At 37.3% G+C, this 19,612-nt stretch overlaps 2 protein-coding genes across 2 annotated transcripts in view; one reads left to right on the plus strand and one right to left on the minus strand.

Moving 5' to 3' along the window:
• LOC132097141 (ras-specific guanine nucleotide-releasing factor RalGPS1) overlaps positions 1-19,612 on the plus strand; it is a 99,031-nt gene that overhangs the window by 33,763 nt on the left and 45,656 nt on the right. The gene's annotated exons all lie outside the window — the stretch shown is intronic.
• LOC132097604 (angiopoietin-related protein 2-like) lies at positions 383-19,266 on the minus strand. Its single transcript, XM_059503453.1, has 5 exons — positions 18,568-19,266; positions 6,870-7,743; positions 2,031-2,224; positions 1,026-1,296; positions 383-937 (listed from the first exon to the last, which is right to left on the minus strand). Exons 2-5 carry the CDS (start codon positions 7,729-7,731, stop codon positions 738-740), a joined length of 1,527 nt encoding a protein of 508 aa, XP_059359436.1. The 5' UTR covers positions 7,732-7,743; positions 18,568-19,266; the 3' UTR covers positions 383-737.

A 19,612-nucleotide genomic window follows, 5' to 3' on the forward strand; every position in this document is an offset into this window, starting at 1 on the left:
ATCTTCATTTGACACCAACAGCTAATTTACACAGTAAATACAATTTAGATGGAGCAATTGATGACTGTTTTAAGATGTATTTTTATGTTTAATTATGCATTAACTACAGCATTATATGAATTTTAAACATGATATTCCTGAAATAACTTATGAGTCATTCATCTCATCAGGAAATATGTTATCATAGCTTTGAATAAACTAGAAAAGCATAAGCTATTTATCACTGGATTGGATGTCCTGTGTCTTAGTTGTAACAATGAATGAGTACTGATCAATTATTTATATATATATATATATATATATATATATATATATATATATATATATATATATATATATTATGGCCTATTTAACAAAATAATTCTAAACATCAGACATCAGATTCGCAATTGCACTGTATATTTAAAGATGAACAGGTTTCACTTGATTTGATCGAACAAGAGTGAAAAAGAACATCATGTTCGTGACTTCCTAGTGACAAACATTGTAAGGGAAACTGGCCAATTTATCCCACTGCAATTTCTGTGTTGTAAATAGCTTTCTTTTGTAGTCCATGTCAATTTGGTGCTCCTTCTCAATTACATCAACCAAGACACTGTTTGTTGCTTTGCCACATATCTTATTTAACTATGTTACATAGGAAGCTAAACCACAATCTTAAGTGAACTGCACTTTATAGGGTGAATGGCAACCGTTGGGGAGCAGTTATCTGTTCATTCCCTGTGTTTATGCGCTGCTCAGTGGAAGGTGTTGGGGTTGGGTCGTATCATCATCACAACCTTCTTGAGAGAGTAGGCGCCTCCTCTGAATTCAGCCCAGTACACGCCGTCCTGATAGCGGCTGCGGTAGTGACCTCCTCTGTACCACACACCATTCAGATTTGAATGGGCACAGGCATTATACCACCAGCCTCCCTTTTGATAGTGGGCACAGTTGCCTGAAAAAATCAATAAATAAATCACATTTTTTGGTAAGATGGGTCAATACATAAATTATAAAATCTAATAGTTAAATTTTACTGATACCTGTGTATACATCATGATCTCTGTCCAGAGTGGTGAACTGCTTTCCGTTGTGCCAAGTTAGGGAGTCACCGGCATTGCCATGGTAGCGGCCCACCCTGAGCCTATAGAAGTCGCTTTCAGGTTCAAGGCGGAAACTTGCGTACTCTGCAAATGTCTTGCGTCCAGACCAGTCCTCTAAGGTGACCAGCAGCTTGTAGTTCCCTTGACTAGTTATCCAGTATATGTTCTCCAGACCCAGCCAATACTCTCCATCGATGTTTCCAAAGCCTTGCTGTAATAAAACAGAGGAGGGCCTGCCATTGAGTATTTGATGGACCAAGTAAAATATTTATTTTAGTGTATATTACTTAGTCTATGTTATTTTGTTGTGTCCTTGAGGCTGAAAAATGACATTTGCTTAAGGGTTTGTTCTTCTCTAGCTCTATTGCTTTACTGGTAGGCCTTTCATTAGCAGGCACATTCTTTGCACTAATAAGCATCTTTTTGAGCCACTGAAGCACTTGTAATTCCAGCTTTCCTTGTGTTTAATACTGTATCTGCAGGGCTTTGAAGACCTGTTTGTTTTGTACTTGGCAAGGATTCAAATGTATTTTTTTTTTTCAAATACCCTAAACGTACATTGATTCTGTTGCATACATAAAGCATACATATTAATGTTAAGAGATCAAGTAAGTACGTTTTTATTTGCATTGAGGCATTTCTGCATGGTGTGGTAGTTTCTGCTTGGCATACGCTCCTCATTAAACCTCTTTAAGTGCGTGGCTCTGTATGTTCACTGCCATACGACTTAGTTTATGTGTAGAGTTAAAGGTGTAAAAGGTAAAACATAAGCAAGTTGTTACCACAGAAACATTAATTTACTTGTTTGTTGAATTTACCACCATTGGTAAAGGAAGGCATGTATCACATCTCTGTATGTTCAATTGTACTGCTCATTTACCCTATTTTTACATTTATCGACCAAAACGTCATAAACATAGTAATTTATTATCCGAATTGGCTCACCTTATATGTCTCCCAGTTTCTGAAGAAGTTGACAGAGCCATCCATTCTTCTCTGGATGACGGTCCAGCCGCCAGGATCCTGTCTTTGATCGCACCACACCTGCATCAGCTTGTTGGTATTCTCCGGCTTCACCAGGTGCATGCCACTGTTAGTGTGACTGTCCTCAAGAGCCTCCAGACAATCCTTCCAGGGACCTTGACAAAAAAATAATTGAAAATTTACACCATACAAGATGTATCCCCTGATACTACATTCTTAGAGATGCTGTATCTTTTTATATAGAAATCCTCCTGTCTGTTGCTGGCAGATTTAATATTTGGAATATGACACTGTGATGGACAGGAATACTCTTTGGCTTGAAGGGAAATTCAGGTGCAAAGCTTAAGCAGTTGAATAATCAAAGGAAGTCATACTCAGGATCCCCTTGTATGCTTTTCTCAGTTGCATCTACTCCCGCTAAGTCTCTTGTTCTTCTGTGGCACAGCTGGAAAAGCTCTTAACGTAAGAAGAGGATTGACCTTGGCTGCCATTCTGGACTTGGAAATTGCCTCTGCTGTTCCAGCCAAACATAACGCTGGCACGGATGCCAAAGAAAGGCCCATTTGATAAATAATGCAGTAGCAAGTAGATTAGCAAGCACTTCCAAAGTTCCCTGGGCATAGAGCAGTGTTTTTATAGGGACGTGTCAAAAATGGCTCCAATTTTCATAGTTTTCCAATGAGAACCAGAAGAACATCCATAATTTAGCTGTCTTCAAAATCATTCCCTGATCCAGATTTTTTTTTCTCTGATCTTCTTTTTTAAACTGTAAACACAGGTTGATACTCACCCTAGTTGGGGGGGGGGGGGGTCATCTTAAACCAGACTAAGCTGGTCGTCTCCTAGCCTGGGCACTAAACCAGCTGCGAGGAAGACCAGCTAAGGAGAACTTCCCATGCTAGTCTAAGCTGGTTTGGTGTTTGTCTACCAAATGGAGCAGCACAAGTATGCTATTAATGCAAAACCTTACTAGTGAAGCTGATTAAAACCATTAAATTGGCTTTATATGATGATCTTTTCAGATGGAAAATCAGTCAAACTTAAACAAAAGCTGAGACAGATGATCTCGCTTGTTCCATTATTTTTTGTGTATTTTAACCATGCTTTCTTTACTGTCAGATCTGGCAGACAACCTTTAAGTTATCTGACATCTCAGCCTCAAAGCACGTCTGAGGCCATCTGGTTTACTTACAGTAGTCTGTAATATTTTAGTGTTTACTCTCATCTTGTAGCTTATAAAAAGTAGGCCTCATGCCCAACGGCTGGCCCTCACTCACAGCCACTCCAACCCCTTCAGGACTCTGGATGGTACACTTACAAATGAGATGGCTGGCAAGACTTTGTTCCAGTCACTTTCACTTGTAACATACTTCACACTCTTATAATTTAGATATTTTTGGCTGCATTTCTGATAACAGACCCCAGACAGCTGGTTACATAGCCTCCAGTACACAGTCCACTAAGCCGTTTTGTGTCTGTGTTTCTGAAATCTCTCTGGCTGGCTGATTTTCACTGCATGCCAGAATAGGAGCCATCACACTACCTGACAAATTTAAGATAACAACACAGACGGGGCTCATTAGCCTCTTACCGTGAATAAAACTGAATCCGTTCCAACATTCCCTATCCCAGGAACATATAAAATAGCTATTTTTATTGGGTCATTAGGTTTTTTTTTTTGTTTTTTTTTCATCTCAAGGGACAGATGTCTAAATGTGTTTAGTCTATGTAATGCTTGTTATTACAGTATATTGTTTCATATGTGTTTATTTATTTATTATTATCAGTAGTAGTAGTAGTAGTAATCATATTATTAATAACAATAAATAAGTAAATAAAGAATAATATTTACATTTTTCAGGATTCTTTGATGAACAGAAAGAAATTATAGAATAGGAAGAAATTATTGAAATTAATATTAATAAAATGTTTTAAATTAATCAAAAGTAATGATAAAGACATTTATAATGTTATAAAAGATTTCTATTTCAGATAAGTTCTGTTCATCAAATTCTACTCCGCTGTTTTCAGCATAATTATAATAATAATTATGGTTTTTATTTTTTTCATTTTAATTGTTTAGCAGCAAATCAGAATATTCAAATGATTTCTGAAGGATCATGACTGGAGTAAGGATGCTAAAAATTCAGCTTTGGAATCACAGGAATAAAATACATTTTAAAATGTAGAAAACAGTTATGTTAAATAGTAAAAATAATTAAAACTTTGACTGTTTTTGCTGTATAAATGCAGGCTTGGTGAGTAGAAGATACTTATTTAAAAAAATCTTACAGTTCAAAAACTTTTGACTGGTAGTGCATATAAAATATCTTAACATTTGGTATTAATTATTGATTTAGAAAAAGTTTACTGTTTCTGTCAGACCTTTGACCCTCACTCTATTTCTATTATGCAAATGTAGTTTTTATTCTGTATTAGAGGATGTATCAGTGTTTTGTACTAAATTCCAGGCACATTTTGATTGACTGTACATGAAAAGCACCTCACTCCACATTCTTTGCCTCATTATCTTGGAGCCACCAGTGTCTTGCTCTCCCTTGGAGAAGTCTGCTTGTCAGCAAATTAGAAACTCCTTTTAAGCTCCCTTCTGTTTAATTGGTTGTAGAACATTTTACACCATGGAAACTTGCCACTTAATGCAAAATCAGTGCCAAAACAACTATTTAAAAAGAAAAAAGTAAACAAAAGAAACTGAGACAGGAACAAAACAGAATAGCTGAAAACAGGTTCAAAGGTACATTATTTGATTCATTTATTTCTAATTAGAACAGTGATATTAATGAGTAGATGACTCATTTTTAAATTCCTGTCACATTTTCTGTTTTACAGTGACAATATTTTGGTTTACTTGTTCAGGGGGCTTTATGGAGAGACGTTTAGACAAAGGCAGGACAAAGGCACAAGTGGACAAAGTTTAGATTAGGTGTATATGAGAGATGGAATAAGAGACTTTCTGAACAAAAACATTCTAATGGCCAACTGTGGAAAGAAAATCGGCTTCACTTAAAATATTGTAGCTAACATTCACAGAGATGAACGAGGTGTTGAACTGGAGATGAACACGAATCCATCAAGTGAAGTGAACTTTAGAGGAGATATGGTAGGAAGAAGGGAGGAAGAGGAAACCGATTTTCAGTGGTGTGGGTCGTGTTAAAACAACTTGGCACATCCGTCAGCAGAACATTTCTCAGGAAGCCCCAGACCTGATAGAGCTCAGTGTTTGTGTGGGATGTCTGGGTCGCGCATGTCTGGTAAAACTGGAATAAATGACTTCATTTCAACATAGTCCTGCTTCCCTCCCTCCCATGTTCTTTCTCCAGTTATCTTATCTTCTTTTTCATCACTGGAGCTTTACTATCACAAACCAATTCTGTTTTTGTCAGATCAAGTGTATTTGTGCAAACAGCAAAAAACACACACAAAAATTTTTATCTTTTAACATCCACTTACAACTACTTTCATATACATCTATGGTTCTAAAATTGGATCCTGTGGCTCATTCCTTATCCCATTTCCAAACTTAGTCACTGTCAACTTTTCCTGACAGTCTTCTTTCCTTTACTTTTTTTTACTTTTTTTGTCTTCTATTCCAGAATCTCTCTATTGCCTTCCAGAGCTCTTTTTCGTACTGTAGTCCTATTGTAAAAGCTTGACTCTCATTGAGGAGAATTTGTGTAACCTTTCTCTATTAATGCAGGCAGACCTAGCCAGGAAATTGCTCATGTCACCAGATGGAGTGGAAATATATCAACTGAAAGATGCCTTTTTCATTTTCGCTGTCTCAGTTTAAATAATAAATAGACCAAATATATATGTTGGTTTTGGGGTGGATGATATAAGCAAATCATTATGATATTTTTATAATATTGCAATTCATTATGTTAAACACATCGAAGAAAAGTTTTTAAAAACTGCTGAAAATAATAAGGAAAGTTCATTTGGATTGAGATAAAGAACAGTCATGTTCATTGCAATGAAGTATGGGTTTTCATTAAAAACCAGTAAAAATCAGTATTTTGGGGAAAATAAAGCTTTTCTGCATTATTTATCTAAAAAAATTAGGCTTTTGATTTATTTCTCATTTAGATCATTAAAATCATGTAAAATGAAATGTAATATTCAGTCTGAAATTGATGAATTTTATTAAGTCAGTCATAAGTTTTTGTTGTCCATGTTTAACAATGCCACCCATGGGCATGACTCAACACAAAATATTGTTTATGATATTCATCATGACCAGATTAACAAACTAGATGTTGGCATTTCAAAGCTGAGACAACAACAGATTCTTTATTGTCACATATCTGTGTGGGAGCTGCTATCCAGAGAGAATTCGAGATTAATTACTTTTGATAGGCAGTGCTTAATAATGATGACTGTAAGAGAAAATTGGCACTGAAAACCACACACGAATAAGAGTCATCAAATGGAAATATCACGCTTTGAATTATTTAATGTCAATAACTGTTAATGTTACTTCTGACATTTCTGCACAAATGTTTCTATTTTAAGGTCTTTTTAGGCCTCATTATAAATGTCTGTCATTTTCGATCAATTTAATCTGTCTTTGCTGAATGAAAGTATTTACCCCTTTTACAGAAAATTTTACTGAGCTCAGACTTTTGAAGGGTACACTTGGTGTATGTTGGCTTTGTTTTCTTTAGGAAAGTTTTGTAAAGCCTATACTCCATTTCCTCAAAATGCAAGCATTTTATTCTCATTTCAGTTTTTCCCTTCAAATAGTACATGCAACACTGGAGAAATGAAGCTGAGACTCACCGGAGGGTTTATTTGTGGTGGACGGGCTGTGAGTTCCTCCTGGCATGGTGGGAAGAGGAGCAGGAGGCACTTTGAGGTTCTGATCGCTCTGGATCTCGTTGGTGATCTGGTTGTTACGGTTAAAGGTTGTTGGCTGGAAGGGTTTATTGAGGGGTGGTGAGGGTCTGGGTTGCGGTTGAGGTTGTGGTTGGGGCTGAGGTTGGACTGGTACCCTGGGTACTGCAACCGGCGGTCCCCTCTGACACTGCGCCTCAAGAAGGGCAATGAGCGCTGACTGGTTATTGGCAAGTGAGGCGAGGTGCTGATACTTATGCTCCAGATCTTTATAGCGGTTTGTAAGCTGCAGCATCTCGGAGGTCTGGTTGAGGATCTTGTTCTCCAGTTGAGAGAGCTCCAGCGCGTTGTCCCTCTTGCGGATGATCTCATGCAGCAGCTGCATGTATAACTGCGTCACTCTGGAATTCATATTACGGGATTCCTTGCGCAAAAGCTTCACCTCATTGACGATGCCGCCGTCGACTTCTACAAGCTGCTGTAGAGTCTCGATTTGTCTCTTCTGCTTGTGCAGCTCAGAATTGAGGAGTTCCAGCTCCTGCTTATTGACACGGTTCTCCAGCACGGCCTCAGGCTCCTTGGAGTTCACACAAATGGCTCCCGTAACCTTTTTCTGGGGTACGATGAAGGTGTAGGAGCACTTGTCCTGCACTGGAGGCTCTGGAGCTCGTCGTGTGCGAGAGGTAGACAGGAATTCAACCTCTGGACCTTCATCACTGCTGTCAAACTGCTGAGTGCTGCCCTCCGTCCCAGGAAACCCTCCACTCGCCAAGAGCAACACCAGCCATACTAGCGCAGGGACATCCATGACCACACGCACCTGTGAATTATATGAGTGGAGAATTTTTTATATTTTTTTTATTAATTTATAAATATTTTTTAAACAATTTCCCAGTGCATTTTGCAATGAGTTTGCCACTTCAACCAACAGAAAGCTGCTCGGCTTTAAATTGACGTCTGTGTGAGTTGTGCTCCAAATATCACTACACTATTGACAACAGATAATGGATTTATTTAATTTTTATTTATTTTTTTGCCAGAGAAACTGAAATTTTAACCGTACCTTAAGAAACTTACCCATGTCTTTTAAACTACATTTAAAAAATGTTTTTTGTGGACATTCTTGTTTCATTAAACCTTAGGTCAAGCATATATCATTCACATCACAACAATCAAAGTTGCCTTTGTGCATACAATTCCCTTAAATCGTTTTGGAAGAGTCAGAACTTTAATCCTTAATATATTTACTTTGATATATTTTCCCATCTTTGAGGCCTATGGGAGCCATGAGGCTAATTTTCCCCTCTATCTGTCTGAACATGCCTAGCTTATCCAAACTAACACAACCCCAGCTGATCTAGACAGGAGATCTGGCACCTCACTCAACATCTGTCACACCAGAGAACTCATTACAACAGGAGTCAGTGAGCTACCCCCGTTTCTAACCCAGCCATGGAAGCTCTTGATCTCTTGGGACAGATTAGTTTTCACTGGGAGTAATGATCTGGTGTTCCTCCAGCACTGATGGAGAAGCAAACAGGAGTGTGGCTGACCCTCACAGCAGGGAAATTATGAGGCTCAGTAGACCCATATTCTGTAAGTTTTTGGCCCCACTAGAGCTTCTAGACTTGAATCTCACTCAAAGACTTTCACAGCATCGTCTCCCTCATATGTTGTCTTGGCAAAATGTATTTATTCTAGTTATTCAGGATATCATAAATGTTTCTCTCTGAGATGTTGTGTTAAATTGTCTGATTCATTGTTTTAAATCAGTCTATTCAGGAAGTTCATATAAATGAACATATTCCAGAAATTCACTGCTTTGTTCAACTTGTGTGTGTGTGTAAGATATTTGTATTTAAAAACTGTAATAATATTAATATTTTGACATAACTTTGATTTAATTTTTGTTTTTATTTTAAATTTTTAGTAATTCTGTTGCACTTTTGTTTTAATTACCAAAAACATGTTTTGAATAATTTTAGTAAACAACACTGTTGCCATAATCAGGCCCGTTTTGACCACCCACACCTCATACAAAAACCATATATCCCGTTGAACAATGGAGCTGCCCCAGTTGCAGGGTGACAAAGAGTCTTTAATTCTGCTGAATGCATTGTTTGGTCATCATGGGTGTCCTGGCTGGACTCTGCTTTGGTAAGCTGCCAAATGAATGAGTTCTCAATGACAGCACTTGGTTATCTAAACATTGCCACAGGCTTGAACATCACAGAGGGAGAATGGAAAATCTGATGTAGCTCTAGTTTATACAAGCACTGGGATTTCACTCTGATTATAAGCAAGTATTATATAAAATGCATTGTGCAAGGCATGCATAAACCGTGCCCCAAAAAAAAAAAAACATTTTGATTGAATACGTTAATTACTCTCTTATAAAGACAGTTGTTTTGTTCTTGAAAAAATCATATTTTTGAATGAATTAAGTAGGTGATTCAGTGACTCACTTATAAAGACTGTCACTTGTTTTGTTCATTAATGAATTAGAAGGTGTGAACAAATCATTTGAAACAGTGTTTCTGAATGAATCAATTGAGTGAATGATTCAGTAATTCACTCATTACTAAAAAGAGTCACCGCTAATGCACAAACTGAAAATCTGTCTGTTGTATAATAGAGCAGTTTCATGAGCTCTAATTATTAATGACCCAGTTTAGAAGAACGATTTAGCATCTTACATTTCATAGATCTCTTTTACTCCAAAAACATGTCCACCATTCTGTTCTTCCAGCCTGTTATCATCATGGCAAAAGCTGACAGCAGAGTTTTTTGGGGGAATTATCTGGAGAAAAGGGGATTGCAGTTCTCATTAGTTGAATTTTATAACATATTCTGGGAGGACAGCCACAGGGGGGTTTGGTTCAGTGTTAGCGCTAATGGATGGATTTTGACTGGATGAAACATTTTTACCACTAGTATTAACATCTCTGCTTGTCAAGCTGACTCTCTGAGAAGGATCGATGTGAACAAACTTTGTGTTGTTTATTATATTGTGTTTGTTTATGCACAGTAAACACAATAACAGACATTTGCAGATGAAGTCAGCAAATGCACAGAAACCTGCAATCTGTCTGTCCACATCATGACTTCACCAGTGTGTCAGCATGGAAATATTCATCTAATAGCCAGCTTGCATTGCAAGTCTGGTTGTCTCTTTCTATTCATCCCCTTCTTTCTCCTAAATGTAACGGGACCCTTCATGTTCTTACTGTTTAAATACATGAAAGATGATCTAAGATCTGTTTACACAGTATCAGTCTTATTTGTGCTGCCAAACTATTTTTGTGTTTCCTGCCACTGATATTAAGTTACATACTCTTCACAGAAAAAAAAATAATAATATGTAAGACATAAACCTCCTGCAGTTTTCTGTCCCATGGAAAACTTGTCATTCTCATGTCCCGGTTCTACTATCTGGACATGTTTGATTAAGACTCTTCAGCTGTGTTCCACTCATCACAAACTGCTTTTGTCTCTCTAATCTTACTGACAGATTAAATAAACAGACAGAAATTTTAAAAGCTGTTGACTGACAAGAAGTATCTATAGACATCTATTGAAAAATCAATTTAAGCCAGTTGCTGTGTTTTGAAACACAGTAGCTGGTTTCTAGGTAGTCTAAAGTCAATATCAGATAACCTCCAAGCAGGTTATTGATGTTTCACAAACAATTCTGACAACTTAAAACTGCTGTGACTAATAGCTTGACTAGTAGCTGGTCCAGAATGATTCACAATCTAATGACCAGCTAGAAGTAGAAACCAGTTTCCATGTTCCAAAACACAGCTACCATTATAAGTTGGATTTTCCAGGAAAGGCAGTAAATCAATCAGATTGTATTTGTTTCTTGTTTATTTAAATGATCTGGAATACTCTATTCTGATTGGTCAATCACTGTGTTCATTGTCAGATATCTCCTAATACCCACCATTGTCCAAAGCAATGCTGTATAAAATCTGCAATTCACAATTCTGACTGACCAGTTGCTGCATACAGTGTTAGATATTTCTTAATATGTTTCTCATATTACAATATGGACTAGCTCTCTCTTGTTTGTTGTGATTGTAGCATGATTTTTGTTATCAACTGTAGTACAATTTAAAATATATTAAAAATAGAACAGTTGTTTTAAATTGTAACTTTATTTTAAGGTCCAAATCTCACTATTAACAAACCATTAACTGACTTTTGCCTCAAAAAACTCCTAATTTGCTGCTTATAAATAGTTAGTAAGGTAGCTGTTAAGTTTAGGTATAGTGTCGGATTAGAAATGTAGAATATGGTCATGCAGAATATGTGCTTCATACTGTAAGTACTAATAAACAGCCAATCTGTTGATAATAGGCATGCTAAGTTAATAGTGAGAATTGCTGCCTGTACTGTAATAATATTTCTGTTTTCACTGTATTTTTGATCAGATAAATGCACCCTCGTTGGGCATATAAGACTATTTTCAAAAATGTTTTAAAAAGTCTTACGACTTCAAACTTTTGAACTGTAGTGCATCAATCTTGTGTGAAAAACATAGTTTTTCTTTCTTTTTCCTGAAAGGAAAAAATAATGATGGTTTCCACTAAAGAGTGTATTTCATGTGAGGCTGAGGAACCCCCTCCTGCCGCTGTAACAGACCAATAATGATAGGTTAGACTTGCAACTTGTTGGATGTACTGACAGAGTGTCAGACGGACGGGGCATTGCAGCAGGCAGCATCTCGTGTGAGCTAATGCTGCGGGCGGCATGCGGTTTCACTGTGGTGTGTGAGCATGTGCCTCTGTGTGTGTCTGGATTCATGTGTCTGTGTGTGTCTAGGAAGGGGAATATCTGTGGTTGCTCTGAGTGGAACATAAGATGTGTTTGAGAACATGTGATTCAATGGAGTCCCTAAGTCTAAGAACTAGGACTCCCCAACCAGCATAAAGACACAATAGAAATGCTTTTGTCTGTGGTGAAATGTCTATGTGAGTAGCAGGACAAGGGAAAGCACATTTGCCTAATCCACAGAGCTGTCATTACCCCTTTGGTGGGAACAAAACCCTCCAGAGTCTGTCCTTCTGACACGTACCTCAAGAAGTGTCCTGACAGGCCAAAGTGAAGTTTACCTCGTCCAGTGTTCCATTACAGATGTGGCATGACTCACAAGCTACAGCATGACTGAACTGCTTTTGAACTATTCCACATATTCCTCATAAAAGATAAAGAAACACCTTTTAAAAGGGAAAGAACAATAACAGATGGAAACAAGTTCTGCCTTGTTGTGCGCCATTAACAAAATACCTTGGAATGGTAGCAAACAGGATGCAGAATTGTCCTTTATAATTTGATTTTGAATGTAATTTTATTTTTATGTTATTCAGAATTACCTATTAAACATGTCGTCATATTCTCAGTGTATTGTGTTTCCAGGTATGATATTAATAATCAGAGTTTGAAACTACTTCGTTTCCATGTATGCTCTGTTTACTTACAGCGGACAAATAAGTGTTGAGCACATCACCATTTTTCTCAGTAAATATATTTGTAAAGGTGCTGTAATCCGTCCATACAAAAAATAAAAAATAAAATAAGTTCAGAAATTAAGTTGTGTGTAATAAAATGGAATTACCCAGGGAAAAGGTATTGCTTACTGAAATGTATTTAATACTTTGAGCTAGAGCTGAAACAACGAATCGATTTAATCGATTAAAATCGATTATTAAAATAGTTGTCAACTAATTTAGTCATCGATTCGTTGCTAAATAATTTATTTGCCGTAAGCGGCTTATTTCGTGCATATTTCAAATCTGCGGTGACCAAAGTGTGGCAGTAATGAGCCACCGGAGGTTTTACTCAGCCAGTACAACAGGAGAAGTAGCGAATAGCCAATAGCTGGCCTCGTTTTATGTCACGTGCTTCCCGAACGGCGTCTCTGTAGCATTCAGCAGGATGTGGAAGTACTTTATTTTGAGCCTTCAAAAAAGAAGATTAACCTGTAAACTCTGCACTACTGAACTGTTTAAGGGACCGTTCACATATCGCGTCTTTTGCGCGCTCATGTTCGTTAATTCCAATGTAGGCGCGCAGTATGCGCGCTCATAATGGAAGCGACGCGGTCGCGACGCGCCCGTTTTTCCGATACTATTGGGCGCGTGCGCACCGCATCGAGTTAAAACATTTCAACTTTTCAGAATGCAGCAAGCGCACCGCGGGTCATGTGACAAGAACTAAATAATCAGCTTAATCCTTTCCCGTAACAACGTTAAAAGCTCAGCCAAGATGAAGGAACAGCTGATCATAGCTGTATATGGATTCCCATTTTGAAATAAATTTAGTAGCAGAGCTACTGCAAGCGATTTTTAGTGCTGCAAATCCATTTATCCTTTGCTGAAATTTCCGCGTCTTCAAGGAGAGAGCACGTCATGGTTGCTTAGCAAAGGCAGACGCCTCAGGGGCGCTTCTGCACGAGCGCTTTGGAAAGGAGGAGAAAGCGATGCGCACAGTCTATGGGTGCGCCTAGCGTTTTAGGCGCGATATGTGAACGGCCCCTAAGCCTTTTATTTGTGCAGATTCTCCAGTACAATGTTGTTTGCAAATGTTTAGTCGTAAAAGCTGATAACATTGCTTTTTAACAGTTAACATTTAAAGCTTTACAAACATGTTCTGTGATCAGTTTGTCGTTTACCAGTTCAAAATTCAGTCGTGCAGCCTAATTATGACTGAATGAGAGAGGTAAATGTTTAAAGATATTTGAAATGCACTTTTATTTCTAACTATTCACTGCTCTTTTTCACACAGTAGGTTTTTTGTGTGTCCGTTTTTTCTGGACAACCTTCTGATGGATTTTACTTTAAATTGTGAGTTCCATTCAGGTTTCATGCCATTGGCACTTTATTCGAAGGATTGTTTACAATTTCACAGCATAAGCTATAAAGCTGTTTCCCAGTAAATAATAAAATACAATGCACTACAATTTTATTCAGTTTTATCCTTATTCTTCGTGAAAATATGTTCTGAAAGATTCCTTAATAAGCTTTGTTCGGGATGTTAAACTACTTTAGGAGCTCTAAGGACTGCCATGGTGAAAACATTATTTGAAATCTCCTTGTGAAATTTGCTAGAGTATGGGTCAGTGTGGAAAGAGTGGAAGAGTTTGACAAGGGATCACTAACACATAATAAAACAACTCCAGGTATATTTGTGATGAGGATATGACAATGCAAAATTATTAAAATCTCTTAAAAATCTATGCTGAATGATAAAGACCCTTTATTAATAATTTACTTTGGGGGAAAAATGGAAAAACTAAAATATAAGTACATTAACCGATTAATCGATTAATCGTAAAAATAATCAACAGATTAATCGATTATCAAAATAATCGTTAGTTGCAGCCCTACTTTGAGCAACAGCCTTCGTTGCTACTGACAGCTTTAAGACGACTTTTTTATGAAGAAACTGGTCACATACATTGCTAAGGGGTGATTTTGGCCCTTTTATTCCACACTAACGGTCTTCAAATCTCGAAGAGTCCATGATACTCTTCTATGAACTCTAATCTTTAGTTCTTTCCATAGATTTTCTATTGGATTCAAGTTAGGTGATTGGCTGGGCCATTATATCAGCTTTACTTTCTTTCTCTGAAACCAATTGAAAGTTTCCTTGGCTGTGTGTTTGTGATCATTGTCTCGTTGGAATGTCCACCCTCATTTCATCTTCATCATCCTGGTAGATGGCAGCAGATTCTTGTCAAGAATGTCTCAGTACATTTTTCTATTCATCCTTCCTTCAGTTATATGAATTTTGCCAGTGCTACACCATGATGTTTTGGGGTGATGTGCAGTGCCATTTGACCTCCAAACATGGTGTGTATTATGGCATCCAAAGAGTTGAATTTTGGTCTCATCTGACCAGACTATTTTCTCCCATTATTTCACAGGCTTGTCTAAATGATGTGCAGCAAATGTTTAATGAGCTTCAACATTTTTTTTTCTTCAGCAATAAAGCCTTGCGTTGTGAGCGAGCATACAGGCCACAGCAGCTGAGTGCATTATTTATTGTACTTATTATTTTATTTAAAATATATGTACATGCTGGCCTTTTTAAAGCTCTCCACAAATGATCCTTGGCTCTTGGACAACTCTTCTGATAATTATTTTCACTCCTCTGTCATAAATCTTGCGAGGAGTACCTGTTCGTTGCCGGTTTATGGTGAAATGATGTTCTTTTCACTTCTGGATTATGGTCCCAACAGTGCTCACTGGAACATTCAGAAGAATATAAATCCTTCTTTAACCAATGCCATCAGTACGTTTTGCAACAAAATGGTTCATGTATTTATTTTACATGAATATGAATCATGAGTAAGGGATCAAATGTATTCATCAAGAAATAAATAGGAATAAGTATTACATTATCTACTTGATTAAAATAATAATTTATCGATTATTAATAGATTGATAGGTCATCAGCTAACTAATAAACTACAATTTCTCTAAAAAGAATTTCACATCCGGTAAGTTGCTTTTCCTGTCATTCAAATTCAAAATGTTGTGTGTTGCGGCCAATTCATTTCTAATTCCAACTCATGAATTGAAAGAGAGCCCACTCTTAAATTCTGATCTAAACCCATAGCATTAGTGCAGCGTGCAGTGATTTACATCAGCTGTCATTACTCTTATTAGGTCTGACTGTTGCACAATCACAGTTTTTGAGTCATTGATTAGGGGCTGAGGGAACACAGCTGCTTGATGTCTTCTTTCAGTCTTTCCCTCTCGCTCCATCATTCCCTTGTTTTCTCGCCTGGCCTTCTCATTTCAACCTTAGCGTGGCATTCCTTGAATTCCACCCCTCCTCATTAGAGCCAAGCTGCCATACACTCTCTCTCACACACACACACACACACACACAGAGGCTGGTGAAGGCTGATGAAGTCTTCACCTTACATTTGTGCCTGTGTGCCCCTACAAATTATTTCCCGACTACAGAGTAACAGTATATAGGTTAGCGGAGCACACAGAGTAATGAGACCTTTCACATGTTTTAACAATGGACCTGCTTGTGAATCATTTGTGAAATGATGTTCCACAGTGTCAAGTTCTGTTTTAAAGGTATAGTTCACCCAAAAATGATGCTATTGTATATGTACTTAGCAGTAGGGATGTAACGATTAACCGTGAGCCAGCTGAAAATTGATTCAAATATGTGACGATTCAAATGGGTTGAGATGCTAAACAAATGGCGATAGAATTAGGGTTTAGGAGTTTATATGAATATGTCTGAGGGGAACTTACTGTCTTTAGAAAAAGTTTGTATTGTGTTTTTTCTTTTCATCTTGCCTCTGTATAATGCATATTAGAGTTCATAAGTGCAGCACTGCTTTATTTACAGCGGAAGCCAAGGAAATGCTTTAAGCGCCACCTGCTGGAAGAGAGTGAATCTGAGAGTGAATCTTCAAATTTTGAAATTATATAATCTAATTTAGATTAAAAACTGCTCATGTTGCATGTTTGCGCCATCTTTGTTTGGATCATGATTAAAATTTAGTGGTTGCCTATTTTAAAGAGCAATAATATGCAAGTGCTATATTAGTATATTTTTATAGTGTTATATTTCAATTTCACAAAGAATCGTGCAACTTTTTGTTCAAGAAATAATAAAGGGACACATTTAATTTAAAATTTGTCTTAAATCTCATTTTGTTAAAAAAAAAAAAAAATTGAATTGAAAAATCTGAATCGTGAATCAAATCATGACTTGAGTGAAACGTTACATCCCTACTTAGCAGAAAGTCGCCCTTTCCCATAAAAGTATTTAGTGACTTAAACTTTCAAGCTAAAAGTTATCTGCCAAGTAATCTGAAGTTTTCTGTAGGATTTGTGTGAGGAGCACACCTAAATTGGAGTGATAATTTACCAGAACGTTTTATCAGCTCTTATTTATTTTTTAGGTATTTTATTTTTTAGGTAGTTTTTGTGATCTCGTTATTATTATTATTATTTTTATTTATTTATTTATTTATTTATTTATTTATTTGTATAATTTATTTATTTAAGTGTCTTGTGCTCACCAAGGCTGCATTTAGTTTAACAAAAACACAATAAAGCATAATAATGCATTTAATTTTAATTTTGTTTTTTAAGTTTGAAAAGTATACAGTACAGTATATTATAATGTACTGGGAACATCTTAAATAAGCATTGTATATAAGGAAACTTTAAGCATGTGTAAATATATGCAAATACTTTAAGATTAATTGAATATTGAATTCCTGTGATTTAATAAATTGATTTTATTGTAATCATTACATGCAATTTAATAAAGGAATTAAGTGTAATAATAAAAATAACAAATATCAAAATGTGAAACTTTGTAAAGTTGTGCATATGTTAATACTTATACATTTTAGGTAGCATAAATACATCAACATTGTACCATTCAGCCTAAACGCACTTAAATATATTTGCAAACTTTACGTATGAATACCTGCAGATAGTAATGAGATCAGCCTACTAGACAGACCCTGCACCCAGACGGACCCCCAGTATGAGAAAAATAGATTGGTTTAGGTAAGAATCTATGATTTCTTTCATTAAAACATTTTCATTAATATAATAAAAAATATAAGTAGTTGCTAGTAAGAGAATACAATCAAATCCTAAATATGTTATCCTCTCTGCGAACCCTTGGAATACCTTCAAGGACCCCTAGTTAAAAATCAATTGTAGAAACAATCCTGAGGGCTTTGTATACAGTTGCAGTTATGAGCTTTGTGCATTTTGTTGCCATGGCATGCCCATCAATAAAGAGAGCACTAAAGACTAGTCATATTTTGAAAACATCTTCACCCATAAACTCTCTCTTGTTCAAACAGAATTGGGGCTGAACAAAGCCCGATTCAGAAGTCTGCCTCCGTTCCGATTACTACAAATGGAAAAAAGCTTCCTGGGGAATGAAACAGAGTCACACTAACAGTCAGCTCTCTAGCATCCTGTCCCAGCAAATCATTTTCCTCTGGGATTGGGATGTGTAGCTTACTTTACCTCCCTCCATCCGTCTTGCATCCCTCTTCTTTTCCTTTCTTAAATTCTAAAATGAAAAATTAATTCATAAAACTAAAAAAACTCCTTTCGTGCTGTTTTAAACCACTTTTTTATTTCTTTGTCTATCATTCACACCTCAGCGTGTTCGTAAACCTGTCTAGACTCTCTTAGAGCACACGGGGAATGACTCTTTTGGTCTGAATGCCCGCAGACGTCATTATTCGCGTGGCTGCTTTGTAGTCTCCGATTGTGTCTGGGACCCTCATTGATAACAATCATTGTGTGTTTATTACCAATTAACTGCCTGTTGCCACTAAAATACCCCATCTCCAAATCTTTTACTTCTGTTGTCCTCATCAAGCCCAGCAAAGATTATCTCTCAGAATTAAATGTCACCTGAGGCGACAGATGTTATCCATACAATCATGACAACAGCGGAGTGGGAGCTTAAAAACGATTACCCAAGCACATAGAACAACCCCTGATCTCAGCATGTTACAAAAAGGCAAGATTAAAAAGATTCCAAGATTAGCACATGCATTGTGGTGAGCCGGATGCAATTACACATGTTTAGAGAGCGAGCTGAGCCTCAGGGCTCACCTTAGCCTTACCAGATGATTCCAGTCTATTGCACAGCACCCTCTTGAAATCCGTCAATGTCCAGGAGAAACCGAATGAAGTGCCTCTGTGGAAATAGTCATCACAACTTGCAGAAATTGCTCTGTGGGGTTTCCTCTCGCTCGGTCTGTCGTAATCCCCCACTGTCTCACTTTTGTTAGTATGTCCTCGGTATCAGTGGAAAGGTCTTCAGTCTATAAGCCCTCAGTCAAACACATCTGTCTGTGTGGTGATGCAAAGCCTGCGAATCCTTTCTCAAGAACTCTGAAAAGAACTACTTCAAGCCTTCTTCTCCGGGAGACAGGAGTGAAATGTTAAATACATATTAAACAAACTGAAAAGTTCAATCAAAGCGTGACTGATAGCAAGTCCTTTTAAAATGTTTACGGTCAAGTATTTCAAGGAGATGTTAGAGAGGGCTTTGAAGACCTCAGAAGATCAGCAGATATGTATGTTAGGTGCTGTAGGTTTCTCTGGGTTTTGAAGGCAATTAAAGTCCACCAGCATGTTCTTCTAGCCCTCTGAAGAGTTTGTGTGTTCCCTGTCACTCTTACTGGACTAAGTCCATCACCTCTGTTGCACTAACTTTTTCTGCTCCTCTCTCTCTCCCTCTTTTCTTTACAACAGGCAGTGGATTTGGGGTTGGTCCACCCCCTCTCCACTCTCTCCTCCCCTTGGCACAAAGGGATCTGAAAGCATGAGCTTCTAATCCCCCACCCGTATTCCAGTATCCCAGCCCTGCTATTCAGTTCTCCCTTTCTGTGTCTATTTCCGGCTGGTCGGCTAACAGCTGCAACTGTTGTCTGGAGTTCAGTGATGTCACAGCAATCAGGTCCTAATTGGGCACGGATATAGGGTTAAGAACTTGGCTAGAATGAGGGGTGGAAAGATCAAAATGAGAGGAAAAGAGAAAGGGAGCATGGCAATTCTGTCTTTTTTTGGCTTTTAATTGAGATAATGAACTTCTTTCTTGGATTTATGTTGGAGTTGGTTTATAAAAAGTAATAATAACAGTGATTGACCTGTGCATCTCTGTTA

This window comes from Carassius carassius, chromosome 21 (assembly GCF_963082965.1).
Source record: "Carassius carassius chromosome 21, fCarCar2.1, whole genome shotgun sequence".
NCBI classification, from domain to species: Eukaryota; Metazoa; Chordata; class Actinopteri; order Cypriniformes; family Cyprinidae; genus Carassius; species Carassius carassius.

Bases quoted from the DNA above. Each gene is read 5' to 3' on its own strand.
- LOC132097604 (XM_059503453.1), bottom strand. From the start codon at position 7,731: ATGGATGTCCCTGCGCTAGTATGGCTGGTGTTGCTCTTGGCGAGTGGA. The intron at 2,225-6,869 runs GTGAGTCTCAGC...TTTTTTGTCAAG, and splicing joins CACCACAAATAAACCCTCCG to GTCCCTGGAAGGATTGTCTG. The intron at 1,297-2,030 runs GTGAGCCAATTC...GTTTTATTACAG, and splicing joins GAAACTGGGAGACATATAAG to CAAGGCTTTGGAAACATCGA.